Source organism: Armigeres subalbatus, chromosome 2, assembly GCF_024139115.2.
Source record: "Armigeres subalbatus isolate Guangzhou_Male chromosome 2, GZ_Asu_2, whole genome shotgun sequence".
Taxonomy (NCBI): Eukaryota; Metazoa; Arthropoda; class Insecta; order Diptera; family Culicidae; genus Armigeres; species Armigeres subalbatus.
In genome coordinates, this window is record NC_085140.1 from 268,279,817 (window position 1) to 268,307,325 (window position 27,509).

At 44.1% G+C, this 27,509-nt stretch overlaps 2 protein-coding genes across 4 annotated transcripts in view; both read right to left on the bottom strand.

Annotated features, from left to right (window-relative positions):
- The window catches only part of LOC134212202 (ATP-binding cassette sub-family G member 1), a 220,071-nt gene that overhangs the window by 104,309 nt on the left and 88,253 nt on the right, over nucleotides 1-27,509 (bottom strand). The window lies entirely within an intron of this gene.
- LOC134216325 (uncharacterized) lies at nucleotides 8,864-26,714 on the bottom strand. Of its 2 annotated transcripts, none has more exons than XM_062695237.1 (3): nucleotides 26,615-26,714; nucleotides 10,527-10,656; nucleotides 8,864-10,458 (listed from the first exon to the last, which is right to left on the bottom strand). In XM_062695237.1, exons 1-3 carry the CDS (start codon nucleotides 26,657-26,659, stop codon nucleotides 8,924-8,926), a joined length of 1,710 nt encoding a protein of 569 aa, XP_062551221.1. In that variant the 5' UTR covers nucleotides 26,660-26,714; the 3' UTR covers nucleotides 8,864-8,923. The 2 variants fall into 2 exon arrangements, with proteins under 2 accessions (XP_062551221.1, XP_062551222.1); XM_062695238.1 differs by lacking the exon at nucleotides 26,615-26,714 and adding an exon at nucleotides 18,741-18,861.

Here is a 27,509-nt window from a genome sequence, read left to right on the forward strand (position 1 = left end):
GACTTGAGGAGGTCCGACAGGGGCCCGCAAGTCTCACTGAAGTTCGGGATGAACCGGCGGTAGTAATTTGCCATTCCTAGGAATCTCCTGAGCTTGGTGATCGTGGTCGGTCTCTCGTACTCGACGATTGGACGGATCTTGTCCGGATTTCCACGCAGACCTTCCGAGCTCAAGAGATATCCTAGGAAGGAAATCTCCGGCACCCCGAACTGAGACTTCTCCAAGTTAATCATAAGGTTGGCTCTGTTCAGTCGACGCGCAATTTCACGAAGCAACTGAACGTGATGCTCAAATGTCTCCGTTACCACGACGATATCGTCGAGGTAGACGAAGACATAGGGTTCCAGTACACCGTGGCCCAAAACTCGGTCCATCAGTCTTGCCAGCGTAGCAGGACTGTTGACAAGACCAAAGGGCATCCGGGTGTACTGGAACAACCCCTTACCTTGCACACTGAAGGCCGTATACTTCCTCGAGGACTTCTCCAGCGGAACTTGCAGGAAGGCCTCCGACAAGTCTATGGTGGATAGGTATTTCGCCCTCGGAAGTTGGCCTAGGATTCGACAGGGGTGCGGCAAGGGTAAGCATCACGAACAGTACGTTCGTTAATCTTACGCGCGTCCAAACAGAGCCGAACCTTATGAGGCTTGACGACTGGTACGCAGTTCAGCGACCAATCAGAGTTGCTGGGTTCAATTATGCCAGCGTCCAACAATCTCTGTAGTTCTACAGCCACCAGACCTTGTGTCTTGGGGGACATGACGTATGGGAACTGTCGAACGGGCGGTTTTCTCCGCCACTCTTCACTGAGTTCGATTTTGTGTTCCGCCAACGGAGTGGTTGACAATTGTCCGGGCGGGCTGCTATAAACAGCGTTTTGGTCTGCTCTATGGTCTGCTGCTCGATAGCAGTCAGAACAGTCGGAGACGGTGGTGACTCGCGGCTCCTTTCTTCCTCTGAGTTCTCCAGCATGGCGCAATCAGTGATTGTGGGCTGGATACTGAAGGTCTTCCAGAAATCCATGCCACAGATGCAGCTGATGGCCAGGTTAGGAACTACCAGAGTCGGAACAACCTTGACCGTACCGTTCCATGAAAAAGGTAAATAAATTCGTCCGCGGACATTGAGCGCTTCTCCGCTTGCTGTGCGTAGGCGGACGGGATCCCGAAGTGGAAATAACCGCTTCGGTTTGAGTGAATTGAAGACGCTATCATTGATCAGGGTAAGATTACTACCGCTGTCAAGAAGAGCGCGAAAGTTTACACCGTAAACTTGTACAGAAGTGTATGGACGATTATCGTTGGGGAATGGATATGAAATGGTGAACGAAGCCGGAGATACCTGGTACAGATCATCCGAAGCCGGCTCGAAACAAGCGGGAGGTTTTACGCCTAGAAGTTTTGGTTCAGCGGCCGGCGGTTTTGGCTCGCTGCGATGGCGTTTTTTACGCAGTACGGACAATTGTTGGACGGATAGCCTCGGAATCCACAGTTCTCGCACAGTACTCCTTTCGGAAGTCGGCATTGGTCCATCCGATGCCCAAACTTGCCGCAATTGAAGCAGTGGCGACTGGAGAGAGGCTGATGGGACTCGATCATGTCTTCGAGTGTCGCGTGCGACCGAGTTGGCCCACGGGGACCAGCGGTTCCACCTTGGGAACCCTTTTGTTGCTGGTTCGATTGCGAAAAGGAGTGGCCGGATTGGGACGCCGGCTGAGACGAGCGTTGCTTGCTCGCTTGCTTCTCCTTTTTCGGTTTAGGGCTCTCAGAATATTCTACCGCATTCACCGACTTCTCCGGTCCAAAGACCTTATTGTACACGGAGAAGTTAACAGCGTCTATCTTCTGACCGGCAGACACCAATGTCTGAAGGTCGGCGATAGGAAGGAAATTCAGCTGTTTTTTATAATCGATCCGGACATTCTGCATCAGAATTTGAACCTTTTCATGTTCCGGAATGGGAACACTCATTGTTCCGAACAGTTCCTCCATACTGTGGTAGTACTGGAGAAACGTCTCGTTCCGCAACTGGTGACGCTGATATACCTTCATTTTTATCATGGTATCTAGATCGGGGTGCATGAATGTCCTCCTGAGCTCTAGAACCAGGTGCTGCCAATTCAACAGGCGACCGGCAGCCCGCATGGTCATATACCATTGCAAGGCGGGTCCCTTGAAAAGGTGAATCGCTGAATCGAATAGCTCGACTTCTGAGACATGCTCAGATACGGCCATGGCATGGACCATTCCAAGGAACTGGTTCAACTTCAACCCTTGATCCTCGCCATCGTATTTGGAGATTGTCCACTTGGACACAGGTAAGCTGTGACGCCCCTGATTACCCGACAGCCTTGCACTGTAGGGAGTGAAAGATGGGTTGGCGTAAGGAAATGAAGTTGAGGGAGCAGTTCCCGTCCATGGATTGGTCGATTGAGTATTTCTCAAAGTCGGATTCTGAGACCACGAAGGGTTCGTACAGGCACTGCTCAGTGCCGGATTTCCGAGCCAGGGATTGAAACTCGGCGTGCTATTCACAGCCGAATGGACTGACCACGGCATTGAAACCGACGCCGCACCTATGGCTGGATTTCCGAGCCACGAACTAGTAGCGGAGGAGCTACTGAAAGGCTGAATACTCGAAGCCTTCTGAAGGTGGTCCTGCCACGAGGTAGAACACTGAGGCAGTGCTGACGAATAGCTCTGAGGAAGCGAGAATGTGACACTAGTACCCGGTCTTGAGTGAGAAGCCACCGTATGGGCTTGTGAATTCGTGGAATAGGCGGAACTGTAAGCATAATGCTCGGTAGGTGGCACCGATTTACCGGAGCACGAAACGCCGGTATTGTGCAAGTCCTCAGTGACTTGAAGATGAGCTGAATAGGGAGTGAACGGAGGTTTAATCATCGGAATACTAGGTACTCCGGGCTGTACATTCGATATATTCGGCTGGGTTCCACTCGGAACGCCGGATATATACAATACAGAACTCTCATCCCGTTGCTTATCTCGTCTATCCAGCTCTGCTTCAAGCTCTTTAATCCTCGCCATCAACGAATTCACACATACGGCACCTTCGAGTTGGGAACTCGCAGAATTACTTTCTGCCGGCACGGATCCCTTAGGAATAGCCCCGGTACCAGTCACTGGAGTGGGCAAAACAGGAGGTGCAGCAAAACCCTCTGCCCTAAACAGATCCACCAACGAATGGTCCTCCGGATCCTCCCTGTTTTCTCCTCTTGGTTCCTCAGAACCCCCATAAAAGTTATTCAATAAAAGTTTCACCACGTCTATCAACATCGCCTTTAAAAAGTTTTCCGCTTCTCCCAATTCCCTAGCATTGTTAACTAGAAGGACAATTCGATGGCCAAAATGCAGCAACCTTGCTTGTCCTCTCACCTTGAGAATCTTATCATTCTCCTTCAGACCTTCTACGATTTCGTCAAAATTTCGTCGGCAAAACTGAATTGTTTCCTCCCAATCCACATCAAGTGCTACCTCGATGGTTTTCTGGGTTTCCTTCTCGTTCTTCAAATGATCTCGAAGGCTTCTGCGCCTTCGAGAATAGGTGGGATCGTCGCGGATCACTATCGATCGGATATTAAGCTCAAATTCGAGCTCATAGGGCATTAAATGGTCCACCCTTAAGGAGTGGTACCATTCTAGAATTTTGTCGACTGCCTGGGAATAATCCATCAGTGCTTCGGCCATTTTCGAAACCGAAAATGCTCTAAAAATATATTAAATGCAAAAAATATATACAATAAATTTTATCAAATAATCTAAACCTACAAAATTTACCCCTAATTAGCTACGATTCACAAAAAATGTGAGAAAAAGCAGCTTTAACTAAAAAGGAAGGCTAAATTCAAGCCTATGCTATCGCATGAATTATGCGAAATAAAGAAAACGCGCACAAGTTATGCTGTTTTCTTAAACTAAACCCTAGCCTAAATTATAAAAATAAAAATTTACAATTTGAAGCACTGTGTAAATGAGAATGTTATTTAGAATCACTTATTAAAAGCTTAATTATTTACAATGTATCAATGTATAATAGATTAAATTTCTAAAGCCGATTGAAATTGTCGCCTTTTATAAAGATTTCTCATCATCCGAACCCATACCAGAAAATGAATTAATGAATGCAATGATTATAATGAATACAAACCTTTTCACTTTATAAGAACAATTGGAATAAAGGATTCCAATTCCTCCCGGAGCTTACTTGAAAAGGGTTCCACTTTAGGATTAAAGTGGAAACCTTTTCTTATTATTTTATTTTGCGTTGAGCGCCAATTGTTAGAGATACTTTTTGCTGGGGGACTTTGTCTTGCCCTTGTCGTGACCTCAGGGTCGTATATTTGCTAGCTCTTGGGAGAAATTGGAGGGTGGTCTTAGGTAGGGCAGAAAGGCTTCCCTTAATAAAATGGTCGAGGTGGAGTAAACGAGCTAATGAAAATTCAGATGGAAATAATAGTTTATCAAAAGGTCTAGACACCGTTGTAATTAGATTTACATTATATATTATTATTCATTCTTAATTGGGGATTAGGAAATGATAGGAAATGCACATCACATACCAAATCTCACTTCTGCTGAGTGCCGAGCGGGGACAGCGCGTACCGTGGGCACTGGATCCCGAGCAACGACTTGGCGTGGCATCCTTCAAAACTTGGCTGTTTTTTCTTCCTTTGGACGACACTTGCTGCTCCGGCCGTACCGTATCGTGGCTAGCCGTCGATTTCCGTCGGATGACTTCTTCGAGGATGAGCGTTTTTGCCGGGCCCCCACGTGGCACGCCGGTGGCTTCCGAGACTTTTTCCACACCTTGACCGGGCCAAAACGTGGCACACCGGTAACCTTCGGAACGAGCGATCGTGATCCGCCAAATAGACAACAAAAGTAGCCGGGTCTGGCCGGGGCAAGCTTGGCAGGTAGCTCCAGAAGACGCTATTGTCGACACAAAACACGTTGCAGCGGATTCTGGGGTCTGTATCACACAACTCGCTAAACTGGCACTTTTTCCGCTCCTCCGTTTGGCACACACGACTGGCAAGCCGAAAAAACTGGGCTTCACCGATTTGGCGAATAAAACGGCGCACTAATTTTAAAAAAAATACGTGATTAGATTCGCGCACTATACGAGGTGGTGTGTTTGACGGTTCACCTTCTAAGAGAGCTGTCGTAGGTCCGACAACTGTTTTTATTTCCCGTTATTTTTCCGTTCTTTTTTCCACACGTTCTCGCGCCTTCGGGAGCTGATGCGGCGCGAGTGACAGTCATCATCGACTGTGGCTGCCATGGGTTGTGCATAAGCGATGATCGGCGTGTGATCGAATAGGATTGGGGGAATTCAAGGAACATAGGGTTTTCGATATTTTCGTTGCATTTTTCATTTCAGATTTCAAAGGGTTTAGGCCCAATCAATATTAATGTGCATTATGTACAAGAAACAAAAACTGAATGGAAAATCTTATGTAATCTCATTTGACAGGTTACAAATTCCAAGGTGACGTGGATCCTATTATCTTCCGTTGCTGCGTGGTCCTGGAAGTTGCCCACTGATTTTCCCAATTCTGGCTGACGCTCTTTTCGATCCAGGATTTAACGTCAGCCAGGGAAACGCCGGCCTTGGTGACCGATTCCAGCCAAAATGTCTGCAGTGATGTTTCATGGCTCCCCGTTGTGCCCTGGGATCCAGGCGAAGGTTGTCGACTGTTGATGGCTAGCGAGAATGGCATGGATCCATGGGTGTTTCGAGTGATCGCTTAGCAACGAACTAGGACTAGGACCGGTTTGTCGGAGGGGATAAAGAATAGCTGTGATTGAAAGCACCTGTCTGGCGAACCTGTTTCGTGCAATCAAACCCCACCGAATGGAAGTGGTTACCCTCCAATACATTTTTTGAACTAAACCATTTACATGTTGAGCAAATTGCACAAATCGAGTTTCAGACACATTTGTTGCAATTCGCAACCCAATAAAATAATCTCAAATCGATGCAGACTCACCAACAAACAATTTAAGCTGAATAAACTATTTCTTTTAGCTGAAAAAGCATATTTTCAATTAAATAAGCCTTTTTTCTGCTTGAAATGTCTAGGACCTTGACGAGCTTCCGGTTTGAAATCGGCTACACATTTATCTTGAGACTTGGGCCAGAGACGATGCCGCTTATTGAACACATACCCGCGGACACTTCTCCCGGCCGATACGGTAAGGCCAACCTGCTTCGGCTCGGATACACGTTCGCGCCAGAGCGTCTCCTCTGGAAACGTCCTGAAGGCGAAGTTGTCGATAAAAACCCGGAAGTACTGGCGATAGAGGAAGTTATGAATAAAAGTTAGGTTGTTATCAGTGAAATCCCAGTCCACCAGCTGCTTGAGCACCAGTGGGGTCAAAGTACGGTTAAACACCTTCGAAATATTCAGAGAAACTAGATTTCCGTTGTTGCTTTAGAGTGCGTCACCCAATCCGTACGAACAAACCCCATTCCTCGGGTGAAAGGCGAGTAGGCGGAGTTTCCTCGTGTGCCTCAAGCAGCATGCAGCGATGTCAGTGGTGTCGCATGCTGTTTTTAAAGATTGGAATAACGTGGTTAAGCCGTTACCCGATCAGGAATACATAACAAAATTATAACTCAATTCTATCAATGGTTGTTATTTAAAACAACGTGTGTTATAATTAGATAATTCGATAAAAATGTGTCTTCGGCCAGTTTTATTTAATATCAAAATTATAACAACATTAGTTATGTATATTTACACAAAATAATTGCCTACATTTTTTGGTATTGGAAAAAAGCGGAGGTAATCACCTCCAGTATAACTTGATGTTATATATAACTCAATGTTCGATGTTAATAGCTAGTACAAAGTTAATTGCCTACATTATGGATGGGAATCCGGCGTTGTAGCGTACCACATTTTTATACGTGATGTAGGCAATTACCATGAAAGTAGATTTTTGTACCTCATAATCATATCAATGGTTGTTATAATGTTGAAATGAAGGTAACAACCTCTGATATAATTATGTTACGGCTAGAGGGAATTTTGATATAATTTTTGTTATTTTAACAACTAACCAGCCAATTTTATAACACATTTTGTTACATTATTTTTCTGAAATAAATAACTCCCCTTGTTATAATTTTGTTATGCATTCTTGATCGGGTAATAGCTCATTAAGGACATAGATGGAAGAGTACCACGATGGCAGTCAATATGGCACCGGACCTTCCATGGATCAACCCCATACCTCCTGCACTCCTCTCCCACCAACATTTGAATGCATCGAATAGCATCCAACAAAAGTTTAATATACAAATTACTAACCTGTTCACAGCATATTTGTTTACTACTCGTGATAAAGAACATGTATTTCGGCTCAAATTATAGCATAAATCAGCATTTTCGTGCCAATTTAATAGCCGTTCGTGATTTGGTTTGTTTATCACTGCACTTTACTACTTTTCAAAGGGCATTTGAAAAATCAAATGAACAGCCCGAAATGTTGATCGAATGCAGATTAAACTTCACTTTTTAAAAATAGTCGCTTGTTTGAAGCGAAAACTTAATATAAACTGTTATTTTTGCCCGAGCAAAACTATTAAAAACTGATCACGGATCGAATGTAAACACCGGCACCGATAGCAGCAAACTAATAATTAGGGTGGTTCAAAAATGATTTTGCTCCGCCACGCTCAGACGAGGTCGTTTCAGTTTTGTATGACAGTTGATATGGCGAGGTTGAATTTTACATTATTCTGATTGTGGCACTCATTGGGCGCTGGCGAGGGGGGAGACTATATGACTGGATGAAATATTCAAGAGCTTCAACTCCATAGACAATGCATATTGAATGGTCGCCTAAACACGCGTTAGATTAGATGCTACTTTAAAAAGACTCCCAGACGGCGGCATCATAACGCCATCGCGGCCTCTTAATAGTGGTAGGAGTGTTGGTAGTGACCCGAATTGAAAAATGGTTGCTTCCATAGAGGTTGGAAGCAACCTCCTTCTTTAACACGGAACGGAGGGCCGACCTTGGAAGAGCACACAGGGGTCCGACCTTGTACCTCCCCAGGTCGAGTGGTGGGCGTTCATATTTCCCAAGAGAAAAAGGGGTTTCACTAATCATGTCACTCACTTATTGCTTGATGGCGGAAAGCGTTAGACATGGGAGGTAGGCATTCACAATACTAATAGGAATGTTACCTTGGAGACGGACTGTGTGCGACTGTGATTCTTTCGCCGTTGGTATGGAATGCATTGGATGCAGTGACCCAATGATAGAGTCACGACGACAGTCGCCTAGTTACATCCGAGCATTATGCCTCATATGGCCTGGTTCTCAGATTTGAGGATGGACAGGCGTACGTGGGCGTAAGTCCCCAGCATTGGTTACAGTCGCGTTACCTTGGTTGAATGCAAACGAATTTGTTATCGACGTCGTTTACTGGAGTGGTAGATCAATGAAATCATAACGAAATTGTTTTTTTCTAATCCACGGTTTTTTCGAGCGTTGCACATTCAGACTAAGTGCAAGTTATCCTTTATTAGTGCGTATGCTCCCATAGCAACGCCGGAGCAACGCATGCAGATCGTTATCTTAGATCTTTATTCGTTCAACAATAGTTGAATTCAAGAATTCAAGTTGACTTAACAAAAACGTTATATACACAATATGACACTCCTTAACATTCACAAGATCGTGTTTAGAACAGATGTCGGCTGTATGAGGTTATTCACTATCTGTGGATGCTAGTCTCATACAATAGTTTAGGCTTGACCAATTTACAAAAGTGTGCAAATCTACGGAACTGTCATCAAATGAGCCAAGCAACACGTTACAAACCCGTATTAAATTTTTATTTCAAACAAATTTGAACTTTCATTTTATTCAACAAAATTCAGCCTCAACTAAATTCTTTCCGCATCAGGATTGCTGCTTTCTACTTCTCGCCTTCCACCACTGAACACCTGCCTAGCGGTATCGGCTACTTTTTTCATGGCCTTGAAAAATTTCTCCATCACGTCTGTTAAAAAAGAAACATCACGTTCCACTTTCCCATTACCCTCATCTCCTTCTTCCTCTGAATGGGACTCTGCTTCGCGTTTTCTCCTTTGCAGATCTTCCGGTGCAAGTGTGGTTGCCGGATTTCTTCCTTTACAGGGCGAACGCCTCACTCGCTGGGCGTCGTCTTGTGTGGTTTCACCTCCCGTATTCGGATACGAATCCTCATCTTCGTCACTCGACGATTCACTGGACTCCATGCTAAACGAACCGTCATATAGGCTGGAACTACTAATATCACTTGAATCACTATCAGCCAAATTCCCACCATTTGAGTTGGCATTGATTGCCCGTTTCTTCCTTCGTTGTGGCGACGTTTCTTCACTGCTAGATGAATCGCTGTAATAACTGGAACCACTTTTATTCTCATCATCGGCTTCTCGTTTTCGCCGGTTCTCCCGATCATCATCGTAGTCTTCTTCAGATGGTGGTGGTGGGGGACCTCTGCCTTGGCTCCTACCCGGCCCTCCTGGTCCTCGACGACCGCCGCCCGCACCACCGCCACCACCTTCACCACCATTACCTCTACCACCACCTCGTCCTCCACGACCTCCTCTGTCGCATCCTCCACGAGGGGGTCCTCTTGTGTCATTGCGAAAAGGTGGTTCAGTTGTTATTACATCGGTGTCCATGTCTTGAGGAGAACGTTTCGCTCTATGCCCATCGTCTAAACTGGGTTGCTCGGAAATTTTACTCATTGTTTGCTCATCGGATCCAGCAGCTGTGTGAGCTTTCATAGAACCATCCGATTTGACTTCCTGGTCGCTGGTAAAGTATGACATTTTACTTTTCAAATAACTTAAAACCAAAGCTCTTTTAATCCTTAGTGGACCGATTTTTTTGTCAGTATCATCATCAAACAAATAGTTCAGTTTGGCATTTTCCTTATCTGGATTCACTTGAACAGATCTTCTATTACGTACGACAGGTCCATCGATTTCGTTCTGCACTACTTCTACCAAATGATTAGAATTAGCTCCGCCCTCCGTATGGGTATGAAATTTTCCATCTTTATCCCTCTGGATGTCGCTGGTACTGTACGATACTTTTCTATCAATCTCATCGTAAACCATCACGTGAGGCTTATCACCAGTCAACCATCTTCGGCGCTTGGCACTTTCAGTCGTTACCTCCGCGATCGTCGTCGGGCCATAGTTGTTAACATTGGAAACGCTGTTAATTTTCACAATGTTCACGTTGGTCCCTACAGCGGAATTGGAATTAAAAAGACCTGCTTTTCGCAATGAATCCAGAACGCCAAGGGTGCGTTTCCGTCGACGATTCAAATCGTCCTCGAAACTGTTAAGATTCTTCTGTGTGACAGCATCTCCGAATCCAGTTCCTACACCGTTGCTCGTGTCAAATTTCATACCGAAAACATCTGTGACATTAGAGGAGAAAGTTATAACAAAGGTTCTAGTGTGTACTGCAAAAGTGAACTGTACTAACCATATGACTGTTGGCGTTCTGACTGGACGCTTACGCCACGATCTGCAATTTCCTTAGCTTTGGCGATTGCTCCAACAATAGCAAGTTTACCCTGCTCCAGAATATTCTGCTCTGCATGCCCATGATGGAGCTAAGGAATTGATTGAAAACCAAATCATAATTATTAAAAAAAAAACAGCTTCTCTAAAGTTACATTCTATTTGTGTTTCACGTTATTCTCTACTACTATCAAAACTCAAGCCTTCCGTGGCACTAATTATACACCCAATCAGCGTTTGCTCGATTTTGTTACAATTGTTTATAAGAACCTACAAAGATTTGTACAAGAAAATGTTTATGTTCTTATACAAATATTGTATAAAACATGATATTACACACCGCGACCTCATTCCTCATCCATCTAAATATAAAGAGTGTTTGATTTTATGAGAATTTTAATTCTAGAACCCACGAATTAGAAGGTCCTTCTTTCTGGTCCCATGGGGAAACAAGGTGAGAGAACAATAGATTGAGGTTTTTCACTCCATATCATGGAAGTAAGTTGCTACAAAAGCAAGATCAGGCAGCATGTTGGTAACTTTTCTCATTTGGTTATTCCAAAAACAGGATAAATAGGAGACGAGCTCGGTGGACTTATGGCTACCGCTTCTCCCTTATAAGCAGGAGGTCGTGAGTTCAATTCCAGGCTCGTCCCTTTCCTACTTTGTAATTTCTATCGTAGTTCTTTCTATGTTTCACGTTCCACAAAAAAAACGATTCCTTTTGTTAACCTTCCATACTAACAATTCCAAAAAAAACTTCCGTGGTACCCATGAGAGGTCTTAGGTCGTTCTCTGCATCTTTATCAAGTACACTGAAAACCAAAACTACCCAAAAGAGGGTTGTTTGCACTCAAAACCGTGGTTTGGGCCAATAATCCAAATTTGAGTAAAATGACTTTTCTGTCACTTAGGTAGTTTGCCTTTAATCCCATGTAAACAATTTACCCAAAGCTGAGTTTAATTTATCCAAAGCGGACCTTAATCAACCCAAAATAGAGAATATTGAATTTACTCAAATTTGGGTTATTGGGCTGAGCAACCTCGGTGAGGTGTTTGCATCTTGCTCTAGTTTTGATAGCAATTATGGGAAAGAAAGGGGAAACTACCCAAATTTGAGTAAATTTTTTCTGCTATATTCTTATAAGTGCGTATATTGAACTCAAAGTTTGGGTTGATTTATCTGTCCGTGTAGGTGTCCAACGATGCTGGGTCATTAGGCCGAATGCCATTAGGCCGAATGGCCATTAGGCCAAACAGTCATTAGGCCAAACAGTCATTAGGCCGAATGGCCATTAGACCGAATGAGAACTGGAAGTGATAAGTGAGTAGTGCGCAATGAGGAAGAAGTAGAAAGGAAGAAGGAAAAAGGAGGGATAAGTGAGAAGGAAGAAGGAAGAAGGAAGACTGAAGCAGGAAGACGGAAGACGGAAGAAGGAAAAAGCAAAAGGCAATAAGGTAAACGGAAAAAGGAAGAAGGAAGAAGTAAGATAGTAGAAAGAAGAAAGAAGAAGGAAGAAAGAAAAAGGAAGAAGGATGAAGGAAGAAGTAAGGAGAAAGAAGGAAGAAGAAAGAAGGATGAAGGAAGAAGGAAAAAGGAAGAAGGAAAAAAGAAGAAGGAAGAAGAAAGAAGGAAGAAGGAAGAAGGAAGAAGGAAGAAGGAAGAAGGAAGAAGGAAGAAGGAAGAAGGAAGAAGGAAGAAGGAATAAGGAAAAAGGAAGAAGAAATAAGGAAGAAGGAAGAAGGGAGAAGGGAGAAGGAAGAAGGAAGAAAGAAGAAGGAAAAAGGAAAAAGGAAGAAGGAAGAAGGAAGAAGGAAGAAGAAAGAAGGAAGAAGGAAGAAAGAAGAAAGAAGAAGGAACAGAGAAGAAAGAAGAAGGAAGAAGGAAGGAGGATGAGGGAAGGAGGAAGAAGGAAGAAGGAAGAAGAAATAAGGAAGAAGGAAGAAAGCAGAAGAAAGAAGGCAGAAGGAAGAAGGAAGAAAGAAGGAAGAAAACGAAAGAAAGAAGAAAGAATTTTGGAAAAAGAAGAAGAAAGAAGGTAGAAAAAAGGAAGAAGGGAGAAGGAAAAAGGAAGAAGTAATAATGAAGAAGGAAGAAGGAAGAATGAATAAGGAAGAAAGAAGAAGGAATAAAGAAGAAGGAAGAAGGAAGAAAGAAAAAGGAAGAAAGAAGAAGGAAGATGCAAGAAGGGAGAAGGAAGAAGGGATGAGGTGAAGAAAGAACTTCTAATTTTTCACTTCTTGCTTCTTTTTGCTAATTCGGTCTAATGGCCATTCGGGCTAATGACCGTTCAGCCTAATGACCATTCGGCCTAATGGCCTTCGGCCAGATGGCCTGACACCGTGTCCAACTAAACATCCTTCCCCTTCGTCAGCATTCGCTAGGACGTGGCCAGGACAGATCTCGACTATTGGAGAGTGCATTGTTTTCATCTAAGAGATAGTGATTAGTCCCAAATTAATATCTATGGTAACGGATGAAAGTGATGCTACTCTCATACAATAGTCCAAGCTTGCACCATCTACGAATTTGTGCAAATTGCTCAATGCTAATGCTATTGCTTATGCTAATCCCGAAGCAGGATAAATAGGCAGGATCACCGTCCTCGACCAGACTATATACTTAATACCTAGCATTAGAGAACGGCCAGGTCATTCACACAGCACCCAGTGGAGAATTTTTCGCTTTACGAAAAGTTTTCTCCTTACTAGAGCAGGAATCAAACCCACATTCCACGGTACACAAACACGGTTAGACGACTGATGCCACTATCCGAACGACAACAAAAGGATTGTTTTTACTAATATAGAACAAAGTTTAGATGTTAGCGACGTCGCAGGGTGCTAATCCATTGTACTACAGTGCTGCAGAGGTTATTTCCAAGGTTTGGTAAGTTCTCGTTGGCTTTGACAACGCATCGTCATCGTGGGCCGTAGAGCAGCCGCCATATTCTAAATCCGGCCCGAAGAACCTACATCAGCCTCCCAGGGCCCGCATTCGTTCCGTCTGTGAAAAGCTTTCGGGCTGGATGTCCCCTGCAACCAACGCTAAGTTAGCTAAATCATGTCCGATTGACCACTACTCCCCGGAACTCGCACCAAACTAGGCAAGCAAGTACCCATTAATGTGACGTCACCAATAAGCTTGCAAATTGAATTAGCCATCTTTGAGAAAGATCAGCCCTGAATTTTAAAAGTTTTTCGCCAATTTCGGCTTGTGTTGTCCTCTCGGGTCCACAAAGGGACCATCAAGTTTCGTCCTTCCTAGATCACTGCGTAGATACTTCCCCTCTCTTTGTGAATAGCTTTGCCCGTCCTACCGCATTTGCGACAGCTATGTTTTTATAACACTCCTGTGAAGAACCGAATCAACTTCTCCTTGAGCAGATGGGAAATAGCATAAGGACATGGTAGAATACCCTCCTGGGAGCTAGCAAGTTTCACATAGAAAGCGGATATCACCAGTTAATGCAGCTTCTATGCTGCTGCTTTTCGGAATATCTGTTCAAATTCTTCGATGAACGATCTTTTCACAGCTGGATCTACTAGCCAACATGTGTTAAATCATTGTCTGAGCCTCTTCTCCCGCGCCGCTGAATCTAAGAAATGCGTAGCCGAATGTTGCCAATTAGAAAATGATGGTCAGACACGATGTCAACGATGCGTTTATTTCGGATATCAAGAAAGATACGACTCCATATTCGGTTGATGCAGATGTGCATAAATGGAAACTTGGTTTAGAAACCTCGCAGGTAATAACTGTAACGCTTGGTGACCACTAAGCTAAGAGACGACAATGTTCCAGTAGGGTAATACTAACAAATGTGATGAAGGAGAAGAAGGATATGTTCATCACGTGAGACCCACGTGACTTTGTGCACTGGTCGATGCAATCTTCATTTTAAAAATTTACGATTGCCGAGAATCCAACAGATCACGGCAATAAATTCTATGTAAACTTCACTAAGTCATCGGTAACCCTTACCGAGATCTAGGTAAAAATTTAATTTTGCTGAGCATCGGTAAAGTATTGATGGAAATTAAACACAAGAAATACCGAGTTTTGGCTGTTGGAATCTTAGTGAGTATGTCGTCATCGCCACAGGATTCTGCAGGCAGTTGGCCGGACCTCAGCCTCACCAGTTTGGCTCATTTCTGCGAGACCATAACGTCCCATGACATTCTGATGATACCTGTTGTTGGAGCCTATCCTCGCATTGAAATCGCCAGAAATACGTATTCTGGCAAAAAATACGAAAAGAACTTGTCATAAGACGAGTTAATACAATCCCATTGAATTCCACCACTTAATTGTATCTTGACAGATACATATTTCGACCTCAAATGTAAGGCCGTCTTCAGTATCAGACGGCCTTACATTTGAGGTCGAAATACGTATCTGTCAAGATACAATTAAGTGGTGGAATTCAATGGGATTGTATTAACTCGTCTTATGACAAGTGAAGACATTCCACTAAAAAGCTCAAAATAATGTTCTTACGAAAAGAATTTATTGTTCAGAAATGTATGATTTTTTTTTGGTTTGTTTGAGAAACTACATATGTCCACGCACTTTGAAGAGCAATTATGGAGTACTGCTTACAGTTTTTGCACTGGACGTGCCCCAGGGTGTTGAGTTTTGCCAAAAACTATTGATCCGTATCGAAGAAATCGGAAGGTCCGTTGTCAATTTGTTCAAAAACAGTTTTCTGTTGTTTTCTCGAAATTGTGTAAAATGGACTTGTAGTTTCTCAAACAAATGATTCATATAGAGTCACAATAAAGTCACCGGGACCTTGTGTCATTGCTTGGTTCCAAAAATTGTTTGCTGGCCCTACTACAAGTCTGACATCCCTTTTTTCTCAAATGCTAACCTCTACGGCCTTTATAAAACTAACACACACCCACTGCAATTTGGTACAGGATGCAGATTTACGCGGAAAGATATTGTTCTACAAAGTTTCTCGGAATAGTAAGGCCACAGACAAACAGACGTAGCATTTTTTGAAAAATCCATCACCCAATTACCCATCACCCATTGCTCACTTCTCAGTTCTCACTTTGAAAAGCGAGATTTGAGAAATTATTAGTAAGAAGTGAGAAGCGATAAGTGAGACCTCTCTTTTCACACTTCGCACTACTCACTTTTCACAGTGAGAAGTGAAAAAATGATTAGAGAGATGTGAGAAGCGAGACGTCTCACTTCTCACCGTGAAAAATGGGAAGAGCGAAGAAAGAAGAAAGTTGTCTCTCTTTGCAGTGAGTAGTGAGAAATGATGATTGAAAGGTGAGAAGTGAGACGTCAAAGGACCTATTCGACCAAATGACCTGTTCGGCCAAATGACCCATTCAGCCAAATGACCTATTCGGCCAGATGACCAGTTCAGTCCAATGACATATTCGGCCTAATAGTCTGTTCGACCAAATGGTATATTCGGTGAAACAACTTTCGGCCTCAGCCAATTGGTATTCGGCAGGATGGTTTTCGGCCTAACGGCTATTCCTCGTTTTCCTTGAGAGTACAAAGGATCGATCCAGACCATACATCCCTTTCGTGATATACCGCGTGTGCCACCTTCTGGAATTCGGATGAGTTCTTCTTTTTCTTATTGCCATTACATCCACCACTGGGACATTGCCGCCTCGCAGCTTAATGTTCATTGAGCACTTCCACAGTTATTAATTCCGCGGTTTTTAAGCCAAGTTACCAATTTTGTATTCGTATATCATGAGGCTAACACGATGATACTTTATGCCCAGCGAAGTCGAGAGAATTGCCTAGACCGGACCGGGAATCGAACCCAGCCACCTTCAGCATGGTCTTGCTTTGTTGCCGCGCATTTTACAGCACGGCTTAGGAAGTCAGAGCGTAACCGCTTAATAGGGAAACATCGGCATGAAACCTGCACGCTTAAAATGATTTATACAATGGTGTATTCCATTCACACAAAACGGGCCTCTTTTGGATCCTTGAGATCCGAGCTTCAATAACATAACACGAGCCATTTTCGTGACTGTGTAACTCTTGCTCATCTTGGTGTTGTTCCAAAAAAGACCCGTTTTGTGTGGATGGAACACAAAATTGTGTTAATCATTTTAACCGTTTGGCAGTTGAAGCAACCTCTCTCTCTCATTCTCGCATCGGCCTCAAGGACTGGCCGCAACGAGACAAAACCCCGCCTTTTCTTGATAAATGTATATATAACTATCCCAATATGCCGTGAATACCAGGTCCCAACGCATCATCTGTTCGTTGATTTCAAGGCGGCATACGACAGTATAGACCGCATAGAGCTATGGAAAATTATGGACGAGAACAGCTTCCCTGGGAAGCTTACCAGACTGATCAAAGCAACGGTGGATGGTGTGCAAAACTGTGTGAAGATTTCGGGCGAACACTCCAGTTCGTTCGAATCGTGCCGGGGACTAAGATAAGGTGATGGACTTTTGTGCTTGTTGTTCAACATTGCGCTAGAAGGTGTCATGCGGAGAGCCTGGTGTAACAGCCGAGGTACGATTTTCAACAAATCCAGTCAATTTATTTGTTTCGCGGATGACATGGACATTGTCGGCCGAACATTTGCAAAGGTGGAAGAACTGTACACCCGCCTTAAACGTGAAGCAACAAAAGTTGGACTGGTGGTGAATGCGTCAAAGACAAAGTACATGCTTGTGGGCGGAACCGAGCGCGACAGGGCCCGCCTGGTAAGCAGTGTTACGATAGACGGGGATGCTTTCGAGGTGGTCGAGGAATTCGTCTACCTCGGATCCTTGATATCGGCTGACAACAATGTTAGTCGTGAAATACGAAGGCGCATCATCTGTGGAAGTCGGGCCTACTACGGGCTCCAAAAGAAACTGCGGTCAAAAAAGATTCGCCACCGCACCAAATGTGTCATGAACAAAACGCTAATAAGACCGGCTGTTCTCTACGGACATGAAACATGGACAATGCTCGAGGAGGACTTGCAAGCACTCGGAGTATTCGAGAGACGGGTACTTAGAACCATCTTTGGCGGTGTGCAAGAAGACAGTGTGTGGCGGCGAAGAATGAACCATGAGCTCGCCCAGCTCTACGGCGAACCCAGTATCCAGAAGGTAGCTAAAGCTGGAAGGGTACGATGGGCAGGGCATGTTGCAAGAATGCCGGACCGCAACCCAAGATGGTGTTCGCTTCCGATCCGGCAGGTACGAGACGACGTGGAGCGCAGCGAGCGAGATGGGGAGACCAGGCAAAACGACTTGGCGAGCGTGGGGCGTATTCGAGGATGGAGAGATTCGGCCTCGAACCGTGTATTGTGGCGTCAAATTGTTGATTCAGTGTTATCTATTTAGATATAGACCAAATAAATGAATGAACTATCCCAAATAACAATGAAGGTTGAATAGTAAGAGTGATGGCTGGATATTGGCTGGCTATTGGTGTCATATGTTGATTAAAGTGTAAGCTGAGTATGAGGCTGGATATTCCTACAGGTTATTTAAGATCTTTTATGCAGCAATCCATTGAATGGTGTATATTAAGCTGATCATCTCATCATTCAATTATAAATAGTCTATTAAAAGTTAAATTGTGATTAATCAATCGCGCATCTATTAAGCTACTAAAATCGCTCGGTAATCAAGAGTGAGAAACAGATATTTAAACAACCAATAAATAGGGCATTTACAACAGAAGTCCAAATAAGTAACAAGCAAAATGCGAGACAGTGTTATAAAGCAGTTTTGAGAATTCCATTAGCATCTAAATGCCAACGTTTATTTATCTCCTTGCTTTGATGAAATTCTCCTGGTAATGACCAATGGAGTTACAATAAACAATCACAACCGAATTTACGATTTACGAGAAAATTTCCAACCCGAAAATGTCCTAGAACGGACCGGGAATCTAACCCAGCCACCTTCAGCATGGCCTTGATTTGGAGTCGCACATCTTACCGCACGGCTAAGGAAGGCTTCTGTAAATATCAAAACAGGATTGAATTCCGAAACCCCTAAACTCATTGCACCTCAAGCTTCCGTGTTCCAGAATTCTACTTTTGAAACATTCACAGTTATAATTCTTATGCCCCTACGATGCGATTTATATATTTTTTTTTCTATACTGAACACCTAACCAATAAATACATCTTCAGTATGTCTTCACCTCAAACTATTTAGGCAGCACATCACTTACATAACTTGCAACAATGATCACCAAACAGGTCAAAATTTTGGCCATCGCCAGCTGATTCCTAGCTGTGTATATCTGACTCTTACCAGTGGGCAACTAAATCACTCCCACCTGGAATATTTCGATTTACTAAGAGCACCCAATGTTCAGGGGTGTCATTTATAAGAGGAAAATTTAATTTTATCTCAATAGGCTCATCTCCGCCGAGCGGAAACTGATCAGCCATATCATACAGCGGTGCATGCCGAACCTACATTACATTGCTTCATAAAACATGGTCAAGAGTGATACAATCAAGTGTATGCAATATTACCCTCGCGGTTTACACGGCAGTGACTGATCATTCGGAGCAATATAGATTTTTTGTGGCACCGTTACACATAATGACGTTTTAATTAATTGTTTTTAAATAAGTGTATTCCATAATTCCACTCAAATGGTAGATTATATGTAAGTATATTTGAACTAATAAACTGTTTCAATATTCTGTAAAAACAAGCCTTGACAGAAGCTACTTTAATAAATGATCCAGGATGAGGATATTATAGCGTTCAGAGTGCAATCAATATGAACGTAGACAACTGAGCAAACACATTCCACACTTTTTCCATGTCTATATGTAAATTACTTGACCAGTGAAGTGAGCATCCTTTAATTGCAAGGTTTAACGGGTGACAAGTTCAAATGCATATCATTGAATAAATTGTTCCTTCTTGGTCAATCAACAGTCTGCAACTGGATGATCAATTAGCTGTCAAGACTTATTGAATTCATCTTTGTGTACCCATATTGTGCACATCGGTACCGTCGCGCCGTTGATGATGCGTCCTTTATTGAGGCTGCTCCATCCGAGCAGCCGATCTGATGGGGAATGACAATTGATGGGTTAATGATAAAGTCACGTGTTGACAAACTACTGATTTCCACCTTGCCATTCATCGGATGAGTGCAATCTCGACAATGTCTATTATGGGGTAATGAAAATATAAAAGCATCTTGTTGTAAAGTGCGCACATATTTATCCATGAACTTGACTGGCTGGGGCACCGCAAATGAATTATTTATTCTCGGATCACCGGTTTAAGAACATAATGGATGAATCCAACGGAATGAGTCTTTTTTAAATGTTTAATACTTCCGCAACTGAATTCCTCACATATTACACCATAAAAGAAAGCGTAAATTAAACTATCACAAATAAAGGCATTAGAAGTAAGGGAGTGTAGCAGGAGTGGGCTGCGAAATGGTGAGTTGACATCCGGGAAGGGGCGCCTAACATAACTCTGGTCCTCACAAGTTCCAATACTCACGCTTCCACGGGTCTTCCGATGACAATTGACCGCCAGCTAAGGGTTGCGTACTTAGCTGGTAGTGCAGCCTGGGCACTGTTGTCCTTCTGACATCAGCTAGAGTGAGAGGATGCGTACTGTGGCGTCTGCCTAGGATGTGGTGGGGTTCGACAGTGGGCTCTGTTGAACTTCTATAAAAAGCTGCATGTGTCCCCAAGCAGGCCCTATCAAAGCGACCGTGTGCCGCTCAAAGCGCACTAGCCTAGTCCTGGTGTTGGGTGGGACTTTAAACAAATTTGACCCGACTGATCGAGCGTCTGTCCACCAAGGAGGTGCGGCTCCAACAGCGTCTGTTCTGGCATCCAGCGGCTGAGTATGAAATGCTATTCCCGGAAGCTATACCTATAAAGGCAGCCTCTTCCCGGTGGATAGGGAACCTTGGGCCAACAACCTACTGTTCCTGAAACATCAATTTGTTCGAGAATCCGATAATGAAAGAATACGGACTGATTTTACGGCGACGACTCTTAGCGCGAAACAACGGACACGAATAGGAACATGGAACGTTTTAACCCTAGCCCAGCAGGGTAAATTGGCACAACTTGCCAATGAGGCACGCCGCATGAAGCTTGAGATCCTGGGACTGAGTGAAGTCCGTTGGCCAAACTTTGGAGAACACAGAAGGCCGTCGGGACAAGTTCTGCTATACTCTGGTTTACGAGGTTTACACGCTCCCCGGCATCGCAGAGTTGGCGTCCTACTAAGCGCTCAGGCACACTCTGCGCTTATGAAGTGGGAACCTATAAGTGAAAGGATAATCGTTGCCAGATTTAGAACACGGGTCCGAAACCTTACTATAATCCAATGTTATGCGCCAACCGATGCTGCCGATCTGCAAGACAAAGAGAACTTCTACAGTCAACTCAATGCCGTCGTACATAGAATTCCGAAGGGTGATATCAAGATCTGTTTGGGCGACTTCAATGCGAAGATCGGATCCGACAACTCGAACCATGAGCGCATTATGGGACGCCATGGTCTCGGAGAAATGAGCGAAAACGGAGAACTGTTCGCAGAATTTTGTGGTAATAACAACATGGTGATCGGGGGATCGCTCTCGACCGGTTCACAAGGTCACGTGGGTCTCCCGTGACGGCTTTACAGAAAATCAAATCGACCACATCTGCATCAGCCGAAAATGGAAACGGAGCCTTCTTGATGTACGGAATAAACGTAGTGCCGATATCGCGTCTGATCATCACCTCCTCATCGGCGAAATACGCCTGTGCATTGCGCGGATTCGTCGGCAGGAGGAAAGAGTTGGACGACGATTCAACACACGCCGACTGGAAGATGCCACGGTGAAACGGTCCTTCGTTGAAGAGCTGGAGACACGTGCTGCAGATATTCCGGAAGGTGGCAGCGTGGAAGACCAATGGACCGCCATCAAGAATGCCTTCATCGCCACCAGCGAGAACAATCTGGGTGAACTACGCACCCAGAGAAAACAATGGATCACCGATGAGACCTGGAGGAAGATAGAGGAGCGAAGAGAAGCCAAAGCCGCGATAGAGCGATCGAAAACCAGAGGAGCCAAAGTCTTAGCCCGTCAACGATACACGGCTCTTGAGAATGAAATAAAACGCTCATGTCGACGGGACAAGCGAGCGTGGGCAGACTCTCTGGCCGACGAAGGAGAGAGAGCCGCTACAACCGAGGACATTCGCCTCCTCTACGATATCTCACGACGCTTAAGCGGGGCGAAGATGAATGCAACGATGCCTGTGAAAGACGCGAATGATCAGTTATTGACCGACCCAACTGACCAGCTGAAACGCTGGTTCGAGCACTTCGAACAACTTTTTCAAGTGCCAACCAGGCCATCACCACCTCGGCATGATCTGCCTAGGATCCGACGTATAACACGTGTCAATACCGAAGCTCCATCACTGCTAGAGATTCAAACAGCCATCCAAAGCATGAAATCGAATAAAGCCCCAGGGGTCGACCGCATATCAGCCGAGATGCTCAAAGCTGACCCCATGATATCCGCTCAACTACTGCATCGTTTATTTCGTAATATCTGGGACACCGCAACTTTCCCGGTCGACTGGATGCAAGGTATCTTAGTGAAGGTGCCCAAAAGGGTGACCTGACTGTATGCGATAACTGGCGAGGCATTATGTTGCTGTGTACCGTTCTCAAAGTTCTGTGCAAAATTATCCTAGCCCGGATTCAGGAGAAGATCGATGCGACTCTCCGGCGGCAGCAAGCCGGATTCCGTGCCGGAAGATCCTGTGTGGACCATATTGTCACGCTCCGCATCATTTGGAGCAGGTCAATGAATTCCAAGAGTCCCTTTACTTGGTATTCATTGACTACGAAAAAGCTTTCGACCGTCTCAATCACGAGAATATGTGGGGCGCCCTGAGACGCAAGGGGGTTCCTGAGAAAATCATCGGCCTCATCAAAGCACAGTACGAGGCCTTTTCGTGTAGAGTGCTGCACAATGGGGTCCTGTCCGACCCTATCCGGGTCGTAGCTGGTGTGAGGCAAGGATGTATTCTATCACCGTTACTGTTCCTCATCGTAATCGATGAGATTCTGGTAGATGCGATTGACCGTGAACCAAACCGCGGGCCGTTATGGCAGCCTATAACCATGGAGCACCTAAACGACTTCGAATTGGCGGATGACGTTGCACTACTCGCGCAACGGCGCTCTGATATGCAGAGTAAGCTCAACGGCCTTGCCGATTGCTCCTCCTCGGCAGGTTTAGTCATCAACGTCAACAAAACCAAATCGTTGGATGTAAACACGGTGACTCCTTCCAGTTTCACAGTAGCCGAGCAACCAGTGGAGAATGTTGAAAGCTTCCAATATCTTGGTAGCCAAATGGCGTCAGACGGCGGTACCAAGATCGACATAGGCGCACGGATCAAGAAAGCAAGGGCTGCCTTTGCGAGTTTAAGAAATATCTGGAAAAACAGGCAGATAAGTGAACGCACCAAAATACGAATTTTCAACTCTAACGTGAAATCTGTGCTGTTATACGCTAGCGAAACATGGTGTGTATCAGTGGAGAACACTCAACGGCTGCAGGTGTTCATTAACAGATGCCTGCGGTATATAATTCGGGCCTGGTGGCCTCACAACTGGATCTCAAACAACGAGCTCCATCGTCGTTGTCACCAGAGGCCGATAGCAACAGAAATTCGGGATCGGAAGTGGGGCTGGGTCGGCCACACTCTACGTAGGGAGCGGAAACGAAATCTGTAAGCAAGCATTAGACTGGAACCCAGCAGGATATAGCAGCAGAGGCAGACCCAGAGGCTCATGGCGGCGCAGCCTCAATAAAGAAATAGAAGAAGTCAACTGAAATCTAACCTGGCAACAGGTTAAAGCGATAGCCGGGCATCGCTCAGGATGGAGATCTTTCAAGTCGGCCCTTTGCACCACCGGAGGTGTACAGGATCCATAAGTAAGTAAGTAAGAGTGTAGCAATAAAAGCTAAGTTAAAAAGATAAATTAAATGCGGAAATTTTGAAAAGTTGAAAAAATTAGTAATATACTAAGGTAGAATAATAATAATAAATAATATACTAATGTAGGCCAATAACGCACGAAAGTTCTATAAGAAGTTGAGGCGTTCACGTAAGGACCACGTGCACCAGCCTGATATGTGTAAGGAGACGCATCATGGCAGGAAATCGTACGTACTTTGGACTCCGCAAAACGCTCCGATCGAATAGAGTTCGCCGTCGTACCAAACTGACTATCTACAAAACGCTCATTAGACCGATAGTTCTCTACGGACACGAGACTTGGACGATACTCGTGGAGGACCAACGCGCACTGGGAGTTTTCAAAAGGAAAGTGCTGCGTACCATCTATGGTGGGGTGCAGATGGCGGACGGTACGTGGAGGAGGCGAATGAACCACGAGTTGCATCAGCTGTTGGGAGAACCAGCCATTGTTCACACCGCTACTAGGGGATCCACTATTGAGCATTTTACCCTAAATAACTTCTGAAAAAAGTTATTAGCAAATTGGTAGTAGCAATCCAATATTTTTTTTTGTCATTATCCATCACTGCTGAAGAGGAATCGTCAAGCTCTTGGTCATAGTCCCTGGTGCCTCTATCAATTCTTGTACTTATGTTCCGACGATGTATTGAGATTAAGTCTCGTAGACAAAACTTTGCGTACTCCTAAGATCATGATAAAAATGACGGACTTTCAAAGAAACTTAGGGCCGATACCCACGTAGCGTTTTTTCAACGCCAACAACCAAGCACGCAGCGTTAATATAACGCAAGTGTGCGTCGCCACGCGGCGTTTCGGTTTTTTCTCGATCCAGCTGCATCGTAAATTCTCGAGTGAGCACACACGATTGCGGAGGAATTTGGGCAAACTAATGTTTCGATCTTTAGTTTTTGAGGCTGTGTCGGGAATGGGTCACTAAGAATACCATTCGTAACCTTGTTATATGATAGAATAGTACGTAGATAGAATTGTAGTTCAGTAGATAGGCTAGAAGTTTCAACAATATCAGAATTCAACACGCTAGGTATAAGGTTCAGCGATTCACACGATTACCTCCCATTGATCCATGCTTGACTTTCCATCCTACAATTCGTTTTCCATAGTTGCCATTTATGAGCAATTATGTCACAGTACAGACCGACACAACTGGCACGAAAAAGACACCGGACGGCGCCTATAGCTTGAGAGTATGAATAGTTATAACCAACCAACCAACCGCACATGCCACCACTTCCAGCGTCGTCATTGAAATTCGCTTTCAAGATCATGCTGCCCAGAGTAGTGCCGGCGCGAAGAGTAAAAGTCCCGCTCGGTGATCTCGTCTTGGGCTTTGCGTGCCAGTGGGTCTAGTTCAACGCCATCGGCAAGCGCCATCATAGTCATCGTCGTCGGTCGCTGGGTCGTAAAATCACTATTATGGCATAAGAGACGAACGGACATCGCATAAGACATCGACGAAGCGTAGCGGTCTGATATGATAATAGTTACGAGTTTGCCCCTCTGAGCAGCTTTACAGAACAAGCATGCCGACAGCTGGTGGTTCAAGGTCAAAATTGTTTACATTTTTTTTCAACGGTTGCATCGCACTGACTATCCTGTGAGGCGCTGCACCCAAGAGGTAGAGTAGAGATGTATCTGCGTGTTTCTCTACTTAACACCTGTAGATGGTTTAGGCGGCTATAGTTATGTAGATGATTACTTTGTAAAGCGGATGGGATTTTAGAAACCGTGAAAACGAAATCTGATTCAATATAAATCAGGAAGGATGCACCATTGTAGATTTGTGAAACGTGAAATTAAAGTGTTAATTTCTGTTGTGCACTCGGAGTATTCGAGAGACGGGTACTTAGAACCATCTTTGGCGGTGTGCAAGAAGACAGTGTGTGGCGGCGAAGAATGAACCATGAGCTCGCCCAGCTCTACGGCGAACCCAGTATCCAGAAGGTAGCTAAAGCTGGAAGGGTACGATGGGCAGGGCATGTTGCAAGAATGCCGGACCGCAACCCAAGATGGTGTTCGCTTCCGATCCGGCAGGTACGAGACGACGTGGAGCGCAGCGAGCGAGATGGGGAGACCAGGCAAAACGACTTGGCGAGCGTGGGGCGTATACGAGGATGGAGAGATTCGGCCTCGAACCGTGTATTGTGGCGTCAAATTGTTGATTCAGTGTTATCTATTTAGATATAGACCAAATAAATGAATGAACTATCCCAAATAACAATGAAGGTTGAATAGTAAGAGTGATGGCTGGATATTGGCTGGCTAATGGTGTCATATGTTGATTAAAGTGTAAGCTGAGTATGAGGCTGGATATTCCTACAGGTTATTTAAGATTATGCAGTTATGCAGCAATCTATTGAATGGTGTATATTAAACTGATCATCTCATCATTCAATTATATATAGTCTATTAGAAGTTAAATTGTGATTAATCAATTGCGCATCTATTGTTTTATTAAACTACTATTAAGCTACTAAAATCGCTCGGTAATCAAAAGTGAGAAACAGATATTTAAAACTACCAATAAAAAGGCATTTACAACAGAAGTCCAAATAAGTAACAAGCAAAATGTGAGACAGTGTTATATAGCAGTTTTGAGAATTCCATTAGCATCTAAATGCCAACGTTTATTTATCTCCTTGCTTTGATGAAATTCTCCTGGTAATGACCAATGGAGTTACAATAAACAATCTCAACCGAATTTACGATTTACGAGAAAATTTCCAACCCGAAAATGTCCTAGAACGGCCCGGGAATCTAACCTAGCCACCTTCAGCATGGCCTTGATTTGGAGTCGCACATCTTACCGCACGGCTAAGGAAGGCTTCTGTAAATATCAAAACAGGATTTAATTCTGAAACCCCTAAACTCACTGCACCTCAAGCTTCCGTGTTTCAGAATTCTACTTTTGAAACATTCACAGTTATAATTCTTATGCCCCTACGATGCGATTTATAATTTTTTTTCTATACTGAACACTTAACCAATAAATACATCTTCAGTATGTCTTCACCTCAAACTATTTAGGCAGCACATCACTTACATAACTTGCAACAATGATCACCAAACAGGTTAAAACTTTGGCCATCGCCAGCTGATTCCTAGCTGTGTATATCTGACTCTTACCAGTGGGCAACTAAATCACTCCCACCTGGAATATTTCGATTTACTAAGAGCACCCAATGTTCAGGGGTGTCATTTATAAGAGGAAAATTTAATTTTATCTCAATAGGCTCATCTCCGCCGAGCGGAAACTGATCAGCCATATCATACAGCGGTGCATGCCGAACCTACATTACATTGCTTCATAAAACATGGTCAAGAGTGATACAATCAAGTGTATGCCATATTACCCTCGCGGTTTACACGGCAGTAACTGATCATTTAGAGCAATATAGATTTTTTGTGGCACCGTTACACATAATGACGTTTTAATTAATTGTTTTTAAATAAGTGTATTCCATAATTCCACTCAAATGGTAGATTATATGTAAGTATATTTGAACTAATAAACTGTTTCAATATTCTGTAAAAACAAGCCTTGACAGAAGCTACTTTAATAAATGATCCAGGATGAGGATATTATAGCGTTCAGAGTGCAATCAACATGAACGTAGACAACTGAGCAAACACATTCCACACTTTTTCCACGTCTATATGTAAATTACTTGACCAGTGAAGTGAGCATCCTTTAATTGCAAGGTTTAACGGGTGACAAGTTCAAATGCATATCATTGAATAAATTGTTCCTTCTTGGTCAATCAACAGTCTGCAACTGGATGATCAATTAGCTGTCAAGACTTATTGAATTCATCTTTGTGTACCCATATTGTGCACATCGGTACCGTCGCGCCGTTGATGATGCGTCCTTTATTGAGGCTGCTCCATCCGAGCAGCCGATCTGATGGGGAATGACAATTGATGGGTTAATGATAAAG

What these genes read in the sequence shown, in the direction of transcription:
- LOC134216325 (XM_062695237.1), bottom strand. Translation starts at nt 26,659, where the DNA reads ATGGCCAAAGTTTTAACCTGTTTGGTGATCATTGTTGCAAGTTAT. An exon ending in TGATCATTGTTGCAAGTTAT is followed by an intron (nt 10,657 to 26,614) that starts GTAAGTGATGTG and finishes TCAATTCCTTAG; the next exon opens with CTCCATCATGGGCATGCAGA. An exon ending in AGAACGCCAACAGTCATATG is followed by an intron (nt 10,459 to 10,526) that starts GTTAGTACAGTT and finishes CTAATGTCACAG; the next exon opens with ATGTTTTCGGTATGAAATTT.